At 38.6% G+C, this 18,508-nt stretch overlaps 1 protein-coding gene across 4 annotated transcripts in view; it reads right to left on the bottom strand.

Annotated features, from left to right (window-relative positions):
• Positions 1 to 5,051: 5,051 nt before the first annotated feature.
• RAPGEF6 (Rap guanine nucleotide exchange factor 6) overlaps positions 5,052 to 18,508 on the bottom strand; it is a 186,401-nt gene continuing 172,944 nt past the window's right edge. For 2 of the 4 annotated variants that reach the window (XM_081136609.1, XM_081136610.1), the window contains 4 exons: positions 13,591 to 13,819; positions 11,317 to 11,819; positions 9,345 to 9,659; positions 5,052 to 8,426 (listed from right to left, as the gene is read on the bottom strand). In XM_081136609.1, the coding sequence (XP_080992735.1) occupies positions 8,401 to 8,426; positions 9,345 to 9,659; positions 11,317 to 11,819; positions 13,591 to 13,819 (1,073 nt within the window). In that variant the 3' untranslated portion in view covers positions 5,052 to 8,400. The remainder of the gene's footprint in view (positions 8,427 to 9,344; positions 9,660 to 11,316; positions 11,820 to 13,590; positions 13,820 to 18,508) is intronic. The other 2 variants (XM_081136611.1, XM_081136612.1) reach the window with 2 other exon arrangements.

Here is an 18,508-nt window from a genome sequence, read left to right as displayed (position 1 = left end):
AATTCTTTTTTCTTCCAAAGTAGTAAGTGTTCTGCCCAGGATCACCGGCCACCACTCCAAATAAAGGGCAGCACCTCGAACACTTCCCCATCGTCAGTTCCAAACCTATGCAGTTTTTCTATCATGAGGTTAAGCACCTTTTCGTGTTCACCGGTCAATTTCCTCTTTTACGAAGTACTTCTCTAGGTCTTGTGCCATTTTTTCTAGTGGGTGCTTTTTCTTTTGGTGTATAGAGGTACTTTATATATTCTGGCTAAGTCTTTGAAGGAAATAAAAATTACAATATATTTTTCAACTCTAGGCCTTTTGTTCTCTTGAACTGGGGATCGAGCCTGCAACCTGGGCATGAGCCCTGAACAGGAATGAAACCGGCACCTCCCAGTGCAAGGGACAACGCTCAACCAACTGAGCCACACCAGCCAGGGCTGATGGACATGTTTTTAAGATAGTCAAATATATCAATCACTACCTTTTATAATGCTTTCTTATAAAGATCTTGCTTAGGAAACCCCCACCATCACTGAGATTTTGTCTGTCATCCCATGCACTGAAAGGTTGTCAGGGCACATGCCCGAGTTGCAGCCTCGATCCCTGATGTTTCTCCCTCTTTCTCTAAAAATCAATTTAAAAAATCTCAAAAAAAAAATCAAAAAAAAATCAGGTTACTTCTGTGTTTGTTCCAACTCACAGGTAAAGCCATGCAGGACTTGGAACTTTCTTTGTGGAAAGGCCTTTAAATGACAGCCTCAACTTCTTTAATAGTTACAAGACTTCTGAATTTTCCTGCCTTTTTTTTGTTGTTTATACTCACTCGAGGATATTTTTTCCATTGATTTTAGAGTGGAAGAGGGACTGGGGGTGGGTGGGTAGAAAAACATTGATGAGAGACACACCGATTGGTTGTTCTGCAAGAGCCCAATTGGGGGCAGGGATCAAACCTGCCACCCAGGTACATGTCCTTGACCAGGAATCAAACCTGTGTCCCTTTGGTGCATGGGCCTATGCTCTAACCATTGAGCAACACCGGCCAGGGCCAAGTTTTCCTTCTTTATAGTTTTGGTAAGTTGTGTTTTCCCTATGAATTTCACCTACATTTTATTTATTCAAAATGTTTTATCTCTTTAGTGATTATAATCATAGTGATTCTTTTTCATTCCTAACATTGGTTTTGCCATTTTTCCCCCCTGACCATTCTCACCAAGAGTTTAGCAATTTTTTTAGTCTTTTAAAATATCTGCTTTAATACTTCTCTGCATGTTATATTTTCATTTCTGCTACTTTTTTCCACTTATTTGAATTTAATTTGAGGTTATTATTCTGGTTTCTTAAGAATGTTATATAGCTAATTCATTTTTAGCCCTTCTACTTCCTAAGATATGCATTTGAGGCTATAAAGTTCCCTTTAAGTATGGCTGTAAGTGCATCCAAAATGTTGATGCTCATATTTTCATTTTCCTTCAGTTCAAAATAATTTCTACCTTCCAAGTACCTGTATATTGGAAGTCTGAATGTGTAACAGTATTTAATATATTTAGAGTTCATGTTGCAGGGTTTATGAAATCTGACCTACTAAGGTTATGTGACTTTTCTGTACTGTTAAACTTCATTATAATAAAATGAGAGAAAAAATTATGTTTTTATTATTCATAACCTAGCTGTAGACCACTGCCTGAAAAGCTTGTACAGATGCATGCCACATTACATGTCTACATAATAAAATTCACAGTTGCCAATGCAAAAATTAATTTCTGCTTTCCACTGGGTTATTGGGATGTACATTACTTAACTGTCAAATTTTGAAATTTTTGTTACCAATTTCTAGTTCCATCCTGCTGCAGAGGGCCTTTGCTATAAGAATTCACTCTTGCCGAGGCCTGGTAGTTCAGCTGGTTAGAATGTCGCCTTCAAACCAAGGTTGTGGGTTTGATCCCATCAGGGCACATGAAAGAATCAACCAATGAATGCATAAATAAGTGGAACAACAGATCGATGTTTCTCTCTCTTCCTTCCTCTCTCAAGTTAATAAATACAATTAAAAAAAAAAAAAAAAAAAGAGTTCGAACTCTTTGAAATTTGTTAATCATTTCTTTATGGCTTAACTTTATAGTCAACTTTGATTAATACTCATTGTAACCCAGAAATAATGTATATTTTCCAGGTGTTAAGTGTGTTAATTGTGTTGTTCTAACCTTCTGTATACTTACGATTGTCCTTGGAGGGGGATGAGTGTCTGCTTCTGTTATTTAGTGAGATGGAGCAACAGGCACTCGACCCTCCTTCCTGAAGTATCTAAAACACTAGATAAAATATATAAAACAATGCTACTTAAGACACTAAACATCAGGCGCTGAAGGACAGTAATCCTTGAGTGCACAAGATACAAGAAGGCGTGGGACCTACTCCTGCTCAGATCTGCCTGGAGAAACTTCCAGGCCACACGCAAGGGAGGGTGAACCCAGGCAGAGCTCTGCAGTGGTGCAGAGCCAATGAAACGGGGGGGACTCCAGGGAGGTGAAAATGGCCAGAGTTCAATCTTTCATAAACTTCCAGAGAACAATTTCCAGCTCTTTCCACAAGCCCAGTTTAATATTAATACCAAAACTGAACAAGGGTATTACAAAAAAAAAGCAAATTACAGACCATCCTTCTCTTGAACATGGATGCAAAAACCCTGAGCAAAACATTGCAAAATGAACCTAGAGATATAAAAATAACATGTCATGACCAAGTAGAATTTATTCTAGCAAAGTGGAAAGTGAAGTGTGAAGTGGGGGAGCAGTGGATGGGGAGGGGTTAACACTAGGAAATATGTCAATTCACCACACTAACAGAAGAAAAAATAATTCTATCATCTCAACAGATTCAAGAAAAGCACTGGACAAAAATCCATTTTCCAAACTATTACTAAAAAGACTACCTACAAAAATCCTATAGTAATCATCATGCTTAACTGTGTAATCTGAAAACTTCCTCCGAGATCAGGAACGAATGAACTCCACCCTGACCATCAAGTCAGCACTGTACTGGCGATCTGACCTGTGCAATACGGCAGGAAATGAAATGCAAAATGACTGGAAAGAAAAGTCATTACAAGCAGGTAATATCAACATATAGAAAAATGCAAAAAGGATCTACAAACTGTTAGAATAAATGAATTGAGTAAGGTTGCTAAATACAGGGTCATCATAAAACAATCGTATTTCAATATTCTAGCAACAAACAAGACCCCAAAAGCCACTTCACAAAAGAGAATATCTAAGTGGCCAATAAGTATTGGAACAGATGCTTAGCATTATCAGTCATTATGGAAATTAAAATTAAAATCACAGTTGGACACCAGTGCACACTCACCAGCATGTCTGCAATGAGCAAAGTGAGAAGCCAGTTTGGCGAGGACAGGGGCATCCCTCTGTGAACTGAGGCTGCCACAGAGCAAGCCTCTGGGATGGCCGGTCTGTTTAGTCAGATGCCTTTAGAGGGTAGTCTGAGGGGGTCCCCAAGGTGTACTTAGGGACACCACATCCCTTAGTCCAGGTTCTGGGTCCTCAAACATCAGACAAATATTGTCCCGTATGTTAGTTTCCTAGGGCTGCTGTAACAAATTACTCCAAATTGGGTGGTTTAAGAGAAGAGGCCAGAAGTTCCAAATCAAGGTGTCGGAGGTGGCACTTCTGCAGGCTCTAAGGAAGAATCTCGTCTCTTCTAGTTCCTGGTGGCTGGCAGCATTCTTTCTTCTGTGGCTACATCTCTGAAGTCTTCACGTTATCTTCTCCTCTGCATCGGTCATTTTCCTTTGTCTGTCTCTTATAAGAATACTAGTGATGGATTTAGGGACCACCCACATAATCCAAAGGAATCTCATCTCAGAATGCTTAATGACACCTGCAAAGACCCTTTTCTCAAACAGAGTCCCATTTCCAGTCTCAGGGAGTAGGACTTTGTATTTTGGGGTAGCCATTATTCAACCTACTACACTTGTGTTTAGTATTTTCCAAATAAAGGAATGAACTAGTGACACTGCGGAGAGACGGCCAAGGGAAGAATGGCCTGGGAAAACCTGCTGCGTGTTGGGAAGGGGTGAACTGGGAGGAGGCAGAAGCCTTACCATTCTCTGGGTACAGAGGGGAGATTGGGAGGATTTCAGAAGGGGCCACTAAAGCAGAACTCCCTTCTTTCCAGGTCCTGAGATCTGATCCCATAAAAGAAACTGCCTGGTTTACATATGCTTCCTAAAGGAGCAATAGGCGTGCTGTGGGAGGCCCAGCTGGACGCCCGTTCAATACCCGTTCTTTCCTGCTTCACTAAAAAGAATCCCACTTTTATTTGGGGTCATCAACTGCTCAGCCGGAAAAGTTCATTTCCCATGTTTCTTTGCAGCTAACAGGCATGTGATGCAGTTCTAACTAGTGAGACTTAAGGAGAAATATCCAAGTGAAGCTTCTAGAAAACCTGTTTTGCTAATAAAAAGAGAGACTTGTGCCCTGGCCAGTGTGGCTCAGTGGTAACATGTCGGCCCCACACCAAAGGGTTGAGGGTTCGATAATTGGTTAAGGGCACGTACCTGAGTTGCAAGTTGATTCCAGGCCCCAGCTGGGTGGGAGGGAACCAATCAATGTCCCCCCGTCCCCCCCTTACAAAAACCAATGGAAAACTATCTCTGGGCAAGGATTAACCAAGAAAAAAAAGACTCATTTGCAGCCCCCCCTCCCCCAGCCCTTCCTTCATGAAACACTGGTGATGCCTCCAAGGTGTGAAGGTCAGATTCCTGAAACACTGTGGAGTCACTATATCTATCAGTCTACCTGAGACTTTTCTAAGAGAAAAACAAGCCCAACAGGGTTTAAGCCAGTGTTATTGAGCTTGTAATCAAACACACTTTTAAAAAATTAAACAGTATCTTTGTGCTTTACAGATACTATAAAGTCAATTATAGTTGGACCATTCGAATTTCTCTGAAGACAAAAAATAAGGCCTTTGGACCACTGTGGGTCGTAGACTGGCCCTCTGAGTTTATCTGCTGCCGAAACATTTGCAATAAAGTGCGGAGAAGGTTAATGTAGATTCTTTATTGATTTCACCAATGTATTAGTAGATATGATAATAATAAATGGTACTTTTACATTCTCTTAACCAAAAATATAACAAATATTTACACTCAGTAAAAATACAAAAAGCATACAGAGGCACCGTCTTTCTAAAAGACATAAGTTTCAGAGGTATCAAAATAGGAGACAAACATTGCTTGTTACAGGATACTTTACAATCACTGAATTGTGCAGTATAATTGCTATTAGATTGTTATGACTGTGCAGTTTTGTTTTTGTCTCTTGCTGAAGTTCATGTTTCAATTTTAAAAGATCAAGTACAACTGCATTCTGTGTATCAAAAATAAAAAAGCCTTAAAAAAGCACAACAAAAGCTAAAGATGAGCTGGGGTTCAAGTTTAAATTTGAAAATGTCCTGTGACACTTTTCTGAAGATTTATTTCTCCCTTCATTCTAGCCTTTGAGGTAATTCTAAAGGGATACATCTACTTTAGTATCACATTTTTTAGAAATTTAAAATATATCAGAATAACAATCATTGTTTTAAATATACAAGGAAACTTCCGTTCTTTCTGTAGCGGAGAAAACACTTTATAAAAATTAGGTTTATTTTGGAAACCCCCGATTACTGCCGAGTTCCAGCCTGGAGAGATGCTCCAGGAGGCTATGCAGATGCAACAATATGAAATTTACCACCCTCATGAAAAACCACTTAAGGTTTTTTCTCCCTCAAAATCACACTGGAAGTAATCATTTGGAGGAAGTAAGAATCTATTAATTACAATGAACTTTTATGGAAGTATATGTTGGATTTACTAATTCTGCAAATCTTTTATCATGAAGAAATTGTGTTGAAACTTATTTGGCAAAAGTTTGCACCATGGATTTACTGCTTCAATAGTCCTGGCAGATTCAGAATTGTGGTGGGATGAGGGCATGAGTCTATTAAAGTTATAAATTTATAAAATAAAAACAAAAGCAAAGGGGGATTTAAAATTGGATCAAATACAGGTTAAGGCTTCTCTTGTTCTTGTCATGTGACAGAGAAGGCAGGAATGTAGCCTAAAATAAAATATGAAACCAAAACACCCATGATTTTTTAAGGGAAACGTACATACCATACTACAAAGCATTTGGCTTTAGTTCCTGATCAATGTGATCAGCCAATCCAAATACTCACAGTTTAAGCTTAGATGAAACAAAGGCAGCTACAAGGTGCAAGTCCAAAACCACAAGCCTCCAACTCTCTGTGCAAGATGTTATGTTACTGACACCATTAAGGACAAAGATGTATAAAGCTCCCACTGGTTTGAAAGACCTGCTAAATAAACAGACACTATGCAAACAGCACATTTTTCTGGGGTAATGAATATAAAAATGGTGAGAATAAATACCCAAACTCGATGAAAAGATGGTTATAGCAAAAATATCTTCACTTTGGACATGAAAACAATATTGTGCAAGTCAGTGAAGGAAAAATCTGTGATCAGAGGATGACTGTTTACAGGCAAAATCACGACAGCGTCACTTTCAAACCAGGAATTTTGTCCTGGGCTACTTCCCATTTCAATGGACCCAGAAAGCTATGGAGCCAACCAGCCTCATTCTAACATACCTGGGGTTCATTTCTAAGGCTTAGGTTTTAGATTAACATTATTTTGCCCAGGGGAATTTTTCAGACATGCTATTTTTCCTAAAATGAAGAAACAATCATTTTGATGGAAAAGATAGACTACTGCCATCTACCACTTGGAACTGATTTATGATTTTAAAATGAAGGAGATAGGCAGGACACAGGGACAGAGGCAGGGACGAGATGGCTAGGAAAAACGAGAACACACCTGAAAGGAAGTCACAAACACTCAACCCTATACATTTACTATGGACCAGCACTCCGAGGTAAATCCATTTGGCTCCAAGCTGATCTGGGTAGTGCACATCAATGGCTTTGGCTTTTTTCTTTTTTTTGGTAGTCACAGAAATTAATTAAGCTCTCACTTGCCTTTACACTAAAAAACAAGTTAAAAAATTTAAACGATACTGAGAATACATTGTATTTCATTTGTAAAAATGTGGAAAGTCTAGCTTGTCCACTAAACCATCACTAAAATTTTAATTTTAAATAAATACCTAAAAGTGCCATGCCCAACAGGCTCTTAAAAAGTATATGTCCTTCCAGTCAAGGGCCAGACTGGGAACTAAGACATAATTATTTCCATAATTCTAGCTCCTGTTTACCCCAACAAAATTTTCAACCAGTTATATACCTTCATGAGCTAGTGAGCCTGCTTTACTGCAGGCAGCTGGGAGCTGCAGGTTTGTAAGATCAGCTGGTCTCACACTGTGCCATGGGAGGAGTGCAGCAGAACACTGCCCAGAGCTAAATTCATCCTCAGGGTCACACCACCAATAAAGACACTTCCTTAAAAAAAGAACTCCATATCTGAGTTGAGAAAATTTTAGTGCTGGGTTTCTATAGAGTAGGATGCTCTAGAACCCATTCTCTACTTACAGATTATACTTTCAGTTAGATGCAGCATGACTTTCAGTTCAGAAAGACTTGGTATACATGTTATTTAACATAAAAATTTCACTCTTTGGAAATTAGGATTGCCCCTCCCTTTCCAAAGGACTGGTAAGAAACCAGTGGCAGTTTTATCTGGCCTTCCAAATCAAAACCAGCAGATGGAGTATTTTCCTTCCTAACACCTCAACCGCAAAGGGCTTCCTAGTCCACTTAGACTGAGACCCGACACTGCATTGGTGACGCAGATCCTTAAAGTCTGTACAGATCAAGCATGTCCTTCTGTAAAGATGACTTCTGTTTGGTTAGATCAGAGACAGTTTTATGGCCTCAAACATAAACATCAGCTAATGAGAGCTCCCAAATACAAACAAAACCACAAAATTTCAAATAATAAGTTACTTTAAAAATACACAAGAATATCCTCAGTATTGGCAGATGTTTTGAATTTGTCCATTAGCCCAAGCTCTGGCTTGAAAATACTATGACTACTATCTTAAAAATAACTTGTTAAAGAAAAATCTAAAGTGATATAATATTATACATGGGGAGGAAGTTTGGATTTGTTCTAGTAACTGTGGTCCCAAGGCAGGTGTGGTGTGCAAAGTGAAGACGTATTCAGGCACAGCATCCATAGCTGAGGAAACTACGCATCTGCAGGGATTAATGAAGGAGGCATGATTCAGGGCTAGCATTGCTCAGAGTACAGGGAATGAAACCTCTGGGTGAGTAGCAGCAGCGAGCTGTTTGTTGGCCTGTGGAATCATGAGGTGGTTCTGCCCACTCCTTCCTCTATGACTTTCAGCAGATGTCAAATGGGTCATTCACAGGCTAGACCGCTGAAACCTGTTCATTTTCTGAAAATAATAAAGATACAATTAAGTGGCAGATGAGCATATTCATGAATATCAACTAACAATCTACTTATCTGTTACAAAATTAGTCAATTTCAACAAAGAAATCCTCCCAATGATCTTATCAAGGTTCAGATTTTCATGCAATAACATTTATGAGTTCTGATCACATTGAAAGCTGACAATAAACTTGAATTTCATAACTTCTTTTTACTTTATTACTCTATTGTTTAAAAGGATAAAATTTCATTTATTTTAAACAAAGCAAACCACAGCTGCAAAGTCAATGAAGGGTTTTGCTAATAAGATGAACTATATCAAAAGCATGATTTCGGATAATTTTGCATTTTGATACTTCCAGTCTCAAGTTTCCATGGTTTATATTCCATTAATATAAACCATGACTCCAACAATGTCCAGCACCTCTTAGACTGAGCTGCTATCAATCACATATAATACTCCATTTGAGATGAAAAAGGGGACTGGGCACACAATCAAGCAGTTTGCCCTCTTTCATTTAAAAAACACACCATCATACTTAGAGATTTTTATTTATTTATTTTTTTAACAGAGACTTCTGAGGCATTTAAGAAGACATTTTGGGCCCGGCTGGCATGGCTCAGCAGTTGAGCATCGACCTATGATCCAGAAGATTTCAATTAGATTCCCCATCAGGGCACATGCCCGGTTGCGGGCTCCATCCCCAGTCAGGGGCGTGCAGGAGGCGGCCGATCAGTGACTCTCTCATCATTGATGTTTCTCTCTCTCTCCGCTCCCTCCCTTACTCTCTCTGAAATCAATAAAAGTATATTTTTAAAAAAACCACAAAAACATTTCTGATTAGCTAAAATACCAGAGTAAAGACCATTTAAAGTGTTCAGCAATTCATTTAAGAGCCATTAAGGTAGTTTGTCAACATACCATCTGCTTCGCTATCTGCATCAGTCACGTCTGTTAGTTTAGGATGGGATGGCTGCAAATTATGCCTCTGAGGCTGAGTTACAATCTTCGATGGAACACAGGCCATGGGGTTGCTACTGAGAAGAGCTGGTGGCAGTCTAGACAGGCTGTTATGCATCATCTTTGACCTCTGCACTGCCACACTATAATCTGGAGGTTTTAGGTGTAGGTGGGGTCCTTCCTTTAGGTCCGCTAAAGAAATCCCCATGTATCCTGGAGGAGTAGGAGGTGGCTCCCTATACCTATCCTCCTTCTTGGGTGAGGTGACACAGTACACTGGCATGGAAAATAAGCAATGGACATGTTAATGAAAAATATAAGAAATTAAAAAAACTCCTGAAACTTATTACGACGACAAAACAACTTAAAAACGGACAAAATGAATATGCAGTGATAGATTAAAAACATTTTTAAAACGCTTAATAAACTTAATATTTAAACCTGTTTTTAAAATACATAAATTACATTAAGTTTTATAAACATTAAATAGAATGAGACAACTGAAGGAGATGGCAGATGACAAGATTCCTTCGAGGTTCAGCCCTCATATCACAGAAGTGTGTGAAAAACTCCTCAGGGAGTACCAACCCCAATGATGACTGAGTCCATCCTAAACATCTACTCTATGTTGATTGGATTTTCATAGAAATGACTGTTGGGCCCTCTATTTAAAGCTGTTCTCCCTTCCCCTGAGACATGGACCTCTGTTTTATGGCACTCCTGGGTAGACTAAGTTGTCGGTTCTGGCAAATAAACAACTTTAATTTTCCTGGTATAGAGGAGCTAATTCCTTTAAGGGTCTTACTTCAAACTTTTCCTCTGTAGTTAAGTGAAGAAGAAAAAAACCATCATTTTAGGAAATCCATCTCAAATTAAGTTTCTCTGTCAGTGCACACTAAAAATAACGGTGATTTAAAATTCTTTTCCCTAAGTTTATAAACCCTGGGACTAAGGCAAAGCTTTAAAAGCATCAGATATAGGTTAGATAGAGTGGAAGATCCATGAAATTAAGACCAGTCTACAGAACCCACACAACAAAAGGCTCTGAATTTCTTGATCATAAAAGTGACTTTTAAAACAAACAATACCTCCATATAAGCAGAACAAATTAAAAAGGACCATTAAAGTAACTCTAAATTAATTTTCCCTTTTGAGGATCAAGTTTGTCCATAACTAAATTTCTAGAGCTCTGTTAGTAAAATCTGCATGTAGTATCAAGGTCAGAAAGGATTCCATTCCCGTCTGTGGGGGATGAACCGAGGGAATGGAAAGGATGTCAAAAGCAGACAGACAAGAGTGAAGAATGTGAGTAACTTGCCCAGTCACCTAGAAATTCAAGGAAGAGATTAAAAAATTTATTTGATGCTTAAACACTGAAAGAATATACCAAGACAGCTGTGTGTGGTTAGAATAGAAGCCAGGAACAGGAGTTAGTGCACCCATGACATGCTCCAGGAGGGTATACTGAAAAATGTTCCAGATTTCCTCATCACATTCCTTCTCACCTGTACGACCTAACAGTATCAGGTTGAAAGCTTCTACCTTGTATGCATAGCAACTGCGGTCCAAATAATTTATGTGACAAAGAGGATATCCCTTTATTACTGTTACACAGTAATGAAGTATTTCCTCAATGAACAAAAATACCTCAAAAACAAAACAAGACAAATAAACCTGTCCTCTTAATTAAATGCCTTCATACTAGCCTTTTCATTTTAACAGGCTTTAATACCTGTCCCAAAGCCCTTGAGAAATCATGAACTTAAAAAAAATAATAATTTGTTTGAAGAGGGAAGAAGGGTTGAAGTGAGAGAAGGGATTTTTATAAAGAATAAAATTCTAAACCAAGTTGCCCCATTGTCATTTTTACCACTTAATCTCTAAATGTCACAGACATTTGCCACAATCTCTAAAAAGACACAACAGAGCTTACCAATCAAGCCCTTTTCTGTACTTGAAGTAATAGTTTTATAAGCTGGGTCAGCGCCATCCTTGGAGTCCAAGCCTTCAGATGACTCAGCTGGGGTGCTCTCCAACACTCTCCGCTTAACTGTCCCATAGTTTGGTTCGTAGATGTCAGAAAGAGAACTGGAGGAGGCCCAACTCTGCCTCATCTGATTAGTCTCTAGGCTTCCTTTACACTGACTGCAAGTTCTAGAGCAGCCTTTAGGGCAGGAATAGGGCTCAGAGTCAGAGGGTTCAACTTCAGCAATGGGGCCATCCAAATGGGTATGCCGGTAAGAGTTCAAAAAATCCCAGCCTTTTGGGTTTGGAAGGCTCTGGAAGTTGTCATGGGAACTGCTTGAACAGGAAGTCCAACTTCCACGACCACTATCGGCTGCTTCTATAATGATGTGCTCATGAGAAATCTCTTCATTGCTCATAGAAGATGAGACAGCTAAACTCTTGATTAGAGATGGCTTTGAGAGTGTCCATCTAAAATTGAAGATACACAATTAAAAGTAATTTACTAGCTTACTGGAAAACCTTTCTTCTGCCTATTGCAAGTATTAAATGTGTACAAGAGACTACAGAACACGTATCACAAGAGTTCATGCCAAAATAACCTAGTGGAAAACAGTGACCCTATCATCAATCATCACTAAACACCTACTGGCATTAATGTTAATACTTAGCTTAGAAACATACACTGAAGAGCCCTGGCCGGTTTTGCTCAGTGGTTAAGAGCACTGGACTGCAGACTGAAGGGTCCCAGATTTGATTCTGGCCAAGGGCATGAACTTTGGTTGCAGGCTCAATTCTGGTCGGGTTGGGAAGCGTGTGGGCGGCAACCAATCGATGTGTCTCTCTCACATTGATCTCTCTCTCCTCCTTCCACTCTCTCTCTCCCCCTCCCACTCTCTCTAAAAAGCAATGGAAAAAACATTCTCGGGTGAGGATTAAAAAAGAAAAGCAAATACTTAGCAAGATTTCCTTAGAATTTTTCTTGAATTGATTTTAAATGAAAATGAAAATGAAAACTGAAGCTTAAAATGAATAAAATTAAGCATACACTTTTTATTCTTGTTTAACATAATGCTAGGTTCTCTCCATGCAGGTAGAATTAAGAATTCCCAACTACAGGAATGCACCTCTGAGGTTAGCCTATCTTTCAGGGTACCTCTCAGATAAGCCAAGTCCAATACCAAGTAAATAGCAACTTTCCCAACTCCCCACTACGAAATGAATTCTATCATTTACAGCAGGGGTCCCCAGATTAAGGCTCATGGGCGAAATCCAGCCAACAGGATCATTTTGTATGGTCTGGAGGAAAGCATTTTAAAGGGTTTAAACAAAACAAAACAAAACACTCCAAAGAATTTGAGACAGAGACCCTATGCAGCCTGCAAAGCCTAGAATATTTGCTATTTAGCCCTTTACAAAAAAAAACAACAGGTTGTGAACCTCTGATGTATAGTATAAAGCAGGAGCCACCAAACTAGGGCCCATGGTCAAATCCAGTCCTCTGCCAGTTTTTGCAAGTAAAGTTTTATTAGGACACAACATGTCTGTTTGTTTACATACTGTCTAAGGCTGCTCTGGTGAAACAAGGTTGAGCAGTTGAAACAGACCTTATGGCCTGCAAAAACTAAAATATTTACTAAGTTTCATAGAAAGATTGACCCCTGGTCTAGAAAATCATAGTTTAGAAGCCTTTACAAATATGATGATACTACTTTATTATATCTTACATTTTACATATTAAAGTACACCAAATCTAACAATATTTATCAGTTCAGAATCAACTTTTTCAAAAATTTCCATTTTGCTTGACTCTAATTAGAAATTTAGAGCTAAACTCTTTTGCTAGCTGGTAATTCTCACTCCCTAAATCGTATTTTCAGAGAGTAAGGGTCAAAGACGCAGTCTTTTCAGCAATCTCCAACCTAACAGTAAGGATGCTAAACCCCCCCCCCCCCACATCAATAACAACTTCACTTTGTGTTCTAACTGAAAAGGTTTATGTTCTGATTGAAAAGGTATATGTGATAGAAAGTTAACTTGAATTCAGTAACACTTAAGATATGAGCACCCATACATCTTTCAGAAAAGTACTTATTTGCATATCCAGTATAGAGAATACACACTTGGCCTTCACACTCTAATAAGGATCCCCTTGCAACCACTCCACAGGGTAGCTGGGGAGCACTGTGTAGTGGCTACTTGGCTTAAGTTTTCTGGTATAAACACAGGCACGGATGTTTACCCAGGGCCAAGATGACTATGGTCTCCTGTCCCTGAGGGGTGCTCTGTCTTTTCCAATGGCCCAGTGGAGTCAGGGACTGCTACAGCCTGGGAGGAACACCGTTCATCCTGTAGAGCTGCAGACATGGAGTCAACAGAACAATTGCTCACAATGCTGGACCGTGAAGAAATCTCACTATGGCTGGAGTCAGATAGGTTGTCAGATTTAGCTGATGGTACAAGTGCATAACCTGAATGAGAGAAGACAAGTGATCAAACAACAAAATAAGAAAACAGGCGGGGGAATGTGGTCAGGGAGAGGACATTCCCTTACATATTCATCCACTTACCTACCCACACCATACCAATTCAACTCCAAGTTTAACAAATAAAGAAGTCAAGGCCACTATTACTGAGAAAACTAGTCCAACTATCTGCCCCAGGTTCTCACAAAGCTACAGAAATTTAATAAAACAAGAAGACATTTAGTATATGAAAAAAACATTAAGAAGTTACATATATTGAGTTTCTCAACTTCTTTTTAACTCTATGTCCCCTCTTTTGATTAACATAAATATTTCATGGCCTGACCTGAGTGTCCAAAATACCACCTCTTGAGGTACTGGTGAGAGACAGCAGTCAGGACTCAAGGGAAAGAATTATATTTTTGCTTTTCCAAACTACATATACTTACCCCAGATATTTCGCTTATGTCACCTAAGAAGTCGTGCCCCAAGTTGAAAGTCACTGTTTTAGTATTTTTTAAAAAATGGTTTTAGGTTTGGATTTAATCTTATACCTAGTTTTCTTTGTCTTCACCAGCTTTGCAGAATATTACATTACATTCAACAGCTGAATTGACATAAGAATGTTATGAAAAAAACAGCATCTACCTATTTTAAATTGTTTTATGTCTCACTGCACAGCAGATATAGCTAGAGAGATTTTCTTTTGCATTCTTTGGGATAAAGGCTGGAGATGGAGTGAAGTGGAAGGATCCCAAAACAAATCTGCAGCCTGATAGTTAAATGTATGTAAGAGTTAGTTTTCCTAAGTGTTAGAAAAGTAACCAAACTTCTTTTGTCTAAAAAGAAATGCTGTAGTACTCCCAGCAAGGAGTAGGTCTCAAAGAAGCAAACAATTATGTTCTTGTTCATTGAGAGAATGTGGCTCGATAGGTATATAACCTTTGGTTCAGTCCTTAGGAATCTCAAGAGCTATAGGCTTTATAATCATATACAACTCAAGTCATTAAATAAAAAAACTGTGTTGAACAATAACCTTATTAAGCAGTTTCATTAACTATTTCAGAGAGAAAAATTAAGACCCAGAAAATGTGTGATTTATATTTAGCTTATAGGGCCAGGCACAGGACAAGCCAGTCTCAGCTCCTATCCATTCTCTGATCTTGGGATCACTACTATTTATCAGTGCCCTTCAGGAATTAACTGGTCAATTTGCAAGATGAGGTAATAAAAAATAAATTGAACAAAATTGAATGCGATTTATAGATACAGAGAACAGACTGATGATTGCCAAATGGGAGGGGGATTGAGGGGGCTGGGTAAAAAAGGTGAAGAGATTAAGAAATACAAATTGGTAGTCACAAAACAGTTACAGGGATGTACAATGCACAGCACAGGGAATATAGTCACTAATACTGTAATAACTATGTACAGTGCCAGGTGGGTACAGGAAATACAGGGGGAAGCACTCCTTAAACTATGATTGTCTGACCACTGTCCTGTACACCTGAAACTAACAAAAATACTGAATGTAAACTGTAATAAAAAAATAAATTTAAAAATTCTCCAAAGAAAAAAATAATTTCTTTTTTATCCTAGGGGATAGACTTGCTTTACTGTTTTAAAATTTTCATTCCTATGTCCATTAGATGAGTATTTCGTAAATAGAATCAATTTTAACAATCACCCGGAAAGCTTACTAAAACACACATTCCTGGGCCCATCTCTAGCAATTCAAATTTGTGAGGTCTGTGGTGGAACAGAGTAACTGGATTTTGTAACAAGTTTCCCAGATGACCTTGAACCTGCTATGTTAGACCATTTCTCCCTCCTCCTCTGATCAGAGATATGAAAAGTGGATGATAAAAAAAAGTGTACGTGGACAAGATGCCGTTTGTTGCCTCCCAAACACTTCTTTTTCCTTTAGCTTGTGAAGTAGTTGCAGTAAGAAGATAGCAATAAAATTCTCTGAGGCAAAGGTTCTGTCTGATCAGATCGTTATTGGGGGTTTTAATGTGAAAGTATATACTGGTTCTTAAAAAGCCTCCTCTACTTATTTCACTCACAGACCCAGCTGCTACTGGCAGGAAATAAAGCCAACTACAGAATACAAGAATGTGAAGTTTACTGACATTAATAACATGTAAAAATAAGGCACTTTAATTAAATAGGACTTTGTTGCTAGAGGATCTGTAACACTAACCATGAAATACTTATAAATAGTATTTTACTAAATTATTTGCCTAAGCTTTGACAAATAACTTAAGCTCCATTTACATTAATAAATGAAAACAAATTTAACACTAAAATTAAATAAGGAACTTCAGAGTGTCTTCCTCCTTTTAGACTTGAATCGCGTATAGAAGCAGTTTAGAGCGTTACTGTTGCCTCGGCTACTGGAACTGCAGATGTCACTCCCTTTCTCATCTTTGATGTTGCTCCCAACATCCTTCACTGTCTCACAGCTTTCTGCAGCTTGATTGTGATCTGCGTCCTCTTTTTTGCTGTTGGCTAGTCTCTCCCTTGAAAGGGTTCTTTCCCTAAATCTTCTAAACGGGGATGTCATTCTTTTTCTGGCTGTGTTCTCACAACTTGTCCTGTCTCTATTCTCCTCAGTGGCCTTCTTGGTCCTGTCTGTTCTTTTGGCTGTGCTCCTGGTAATTTGAAGGATTTTCTTTTGCAAGTAAACCCCACCTATGCCGGGGTAGCTGTGGCCACTGATCTCGGTGCTGGACTCACTGGGAGGGGATGAGGTAGACCCTGAGAGGTGCAGCAGGATGCTGTGATCAGATATGATACTGCCAACTGGAGGGAGAGATGCAAAAACCCTGTCATGGTCAATTAATTCTTTCCAATTAATCACAATTAGCCTGGTTTATATAACATTTCACTATTAAAAACTCTAACACCCCCACCCCCCACCAAAGAAAAGAAAAATCTAACATCTTAATATCTGAAAAATTGAAATCTAGCAACATATAATTTAATGCATGGAGAGTCTTCTATATAGCATTACACAGCAGTCAGTGCAAGACAGAACAAAGGATAAAGGTTACCTTGATCAGAATAAGCTGGTAAAAAATCATAAGCAAAAATATTTTAAAAAGTATTTCTTAAAAGTAACTACCTCTAGAATGTTCAGGCAGATTCTACTAAGAAAAAGGTTAGCAAAAATCAGATAGGCCCAGCTGGTGTGGCTCAGTGGTTGAATGTTGACCCGTGAACCAAGAGGTCACTGGTTCAGTTCCTTGGTCAGGGCACATGCCCCTGGGTTGCGGGCTGGATCCCCAGTAGGGGGCATGCAGGAGGTAGTCAATTCATGTTTCTCTCTCATTGATGTTTCCATCTCCCTATTCTTCTCCCTTCCTCTCTCTCAAAAATCAATAAAAATATTAAAAATAATAAAAATAAAGTAATGTTTGCTGGGAGTAGAAAATGAGAATAGTACTTAAAAAAATCAGATTGGACATATAAATAGTATACACAATAAATGTATTTATAAAGCACAATTTCTGATCCTGTTATATCTCCAAGGTGGAAAGGTTGCCTTATTTTAGCACTGGGGAAGATAAAAGGTTAAGGACTCCTGATGTCGCACTTTTTAAAAGTTCTTACTTGTTTATGGTGGGGGAATAGGTGAAAAAAGTGAAGGGGAATACAGTTAATAATATTGTGATAAGTTTGCATAGGGACAGATGATTACTAAAATTAGAGGGTTGATCACATTGAAAGGTATGCAAATATTGAATCCCTGTGCTGTACACGGGAAACTAATATAATTTTGTATACCAACTATACTTAAAATCTTTTTTAAAAAGTTCTTACCTGTTTAAATTCTTTGTGAAAAATATGAAGGCAGGCTTATTTTCTTAATTGTTAGAAAACAAAGAACAAATTCCAAAGTTCAGCAAGGACTAGGAACTTATCCTAATAATAATGTATGTTTATTTAATAGCATTTTTGTTCAGTCATAGACCTCAGGCAAAAGTCTATCTACAGAAATATAGAGAAATATTCGGTGGGGGTTTCGAAAGAGTGTATGTAAGAACTGGAAATAGTTTTGAAGAAAAAAACTTCTTCCGGTTCCTAAGAATTCTCCACGTGACTATGATAGGCTCACAATAAACATCACAGTTGCTTGTTGGTCACACATAGAAAGACACAATGGAGAAAAGACTTCTCTAATTCCAGAAGTGAGAGTGAATTTTCTGTTGGGAGTAAGAACAATAGGGAAATTCCTGTTCCTATACCTCTTTCCACAAGTCACACTGGTTAGAGAATTGTCTATAATGGGACTTTCTGAATAGCATCCCAAAGCGGTGGAGGGTGTAAAGGTGTTCCTGAAAGAGCACTGAGATCACACAGGCACTGTTCCCCGTCCCACTTCTCCAACCTGAAAGGACCACTGAGGTAGTAAAGAGATGAAGCAGACTCGCCTGCCTCATAAAATCATGCATGAGCTACACACAACAGGATCAGAAACATTTGTTTTATAAACACACCTTTTATATATACTATGTCCTATTTATTTTTACAAAGCTTTTCTTAGTAAAATCTGAATGAAAATTCTAGCCAGTCTCAGCTATGTGAATAAGGGAAAGGGCAGGTCAGCTATGGAGCTATGTCATCCTGGGGGTAGAAACAGGGAAAGAGAAGAGACACTCCAACTTACTGAACACTTACCATGTATCAGCC

Source organism: Miniopterus schreibersii (assembly GCF_964146895.1).
Source record: "Miniopterus schreibersii genome assembly, chromosome: 4".
Taxonomy (NCBI): domain Eukaryota; kingdom Metazoa; phylum Chordata; class Mammalia; order Chiroptera; family Miniopteridae; genus Miniopterus; species Miniopterus schreibersii.
The sequence above is the reverse complement of the archived record's forward strand: the minus strand, read 5'-3'. Positions and strand labels throughout refer to the sequence as shown.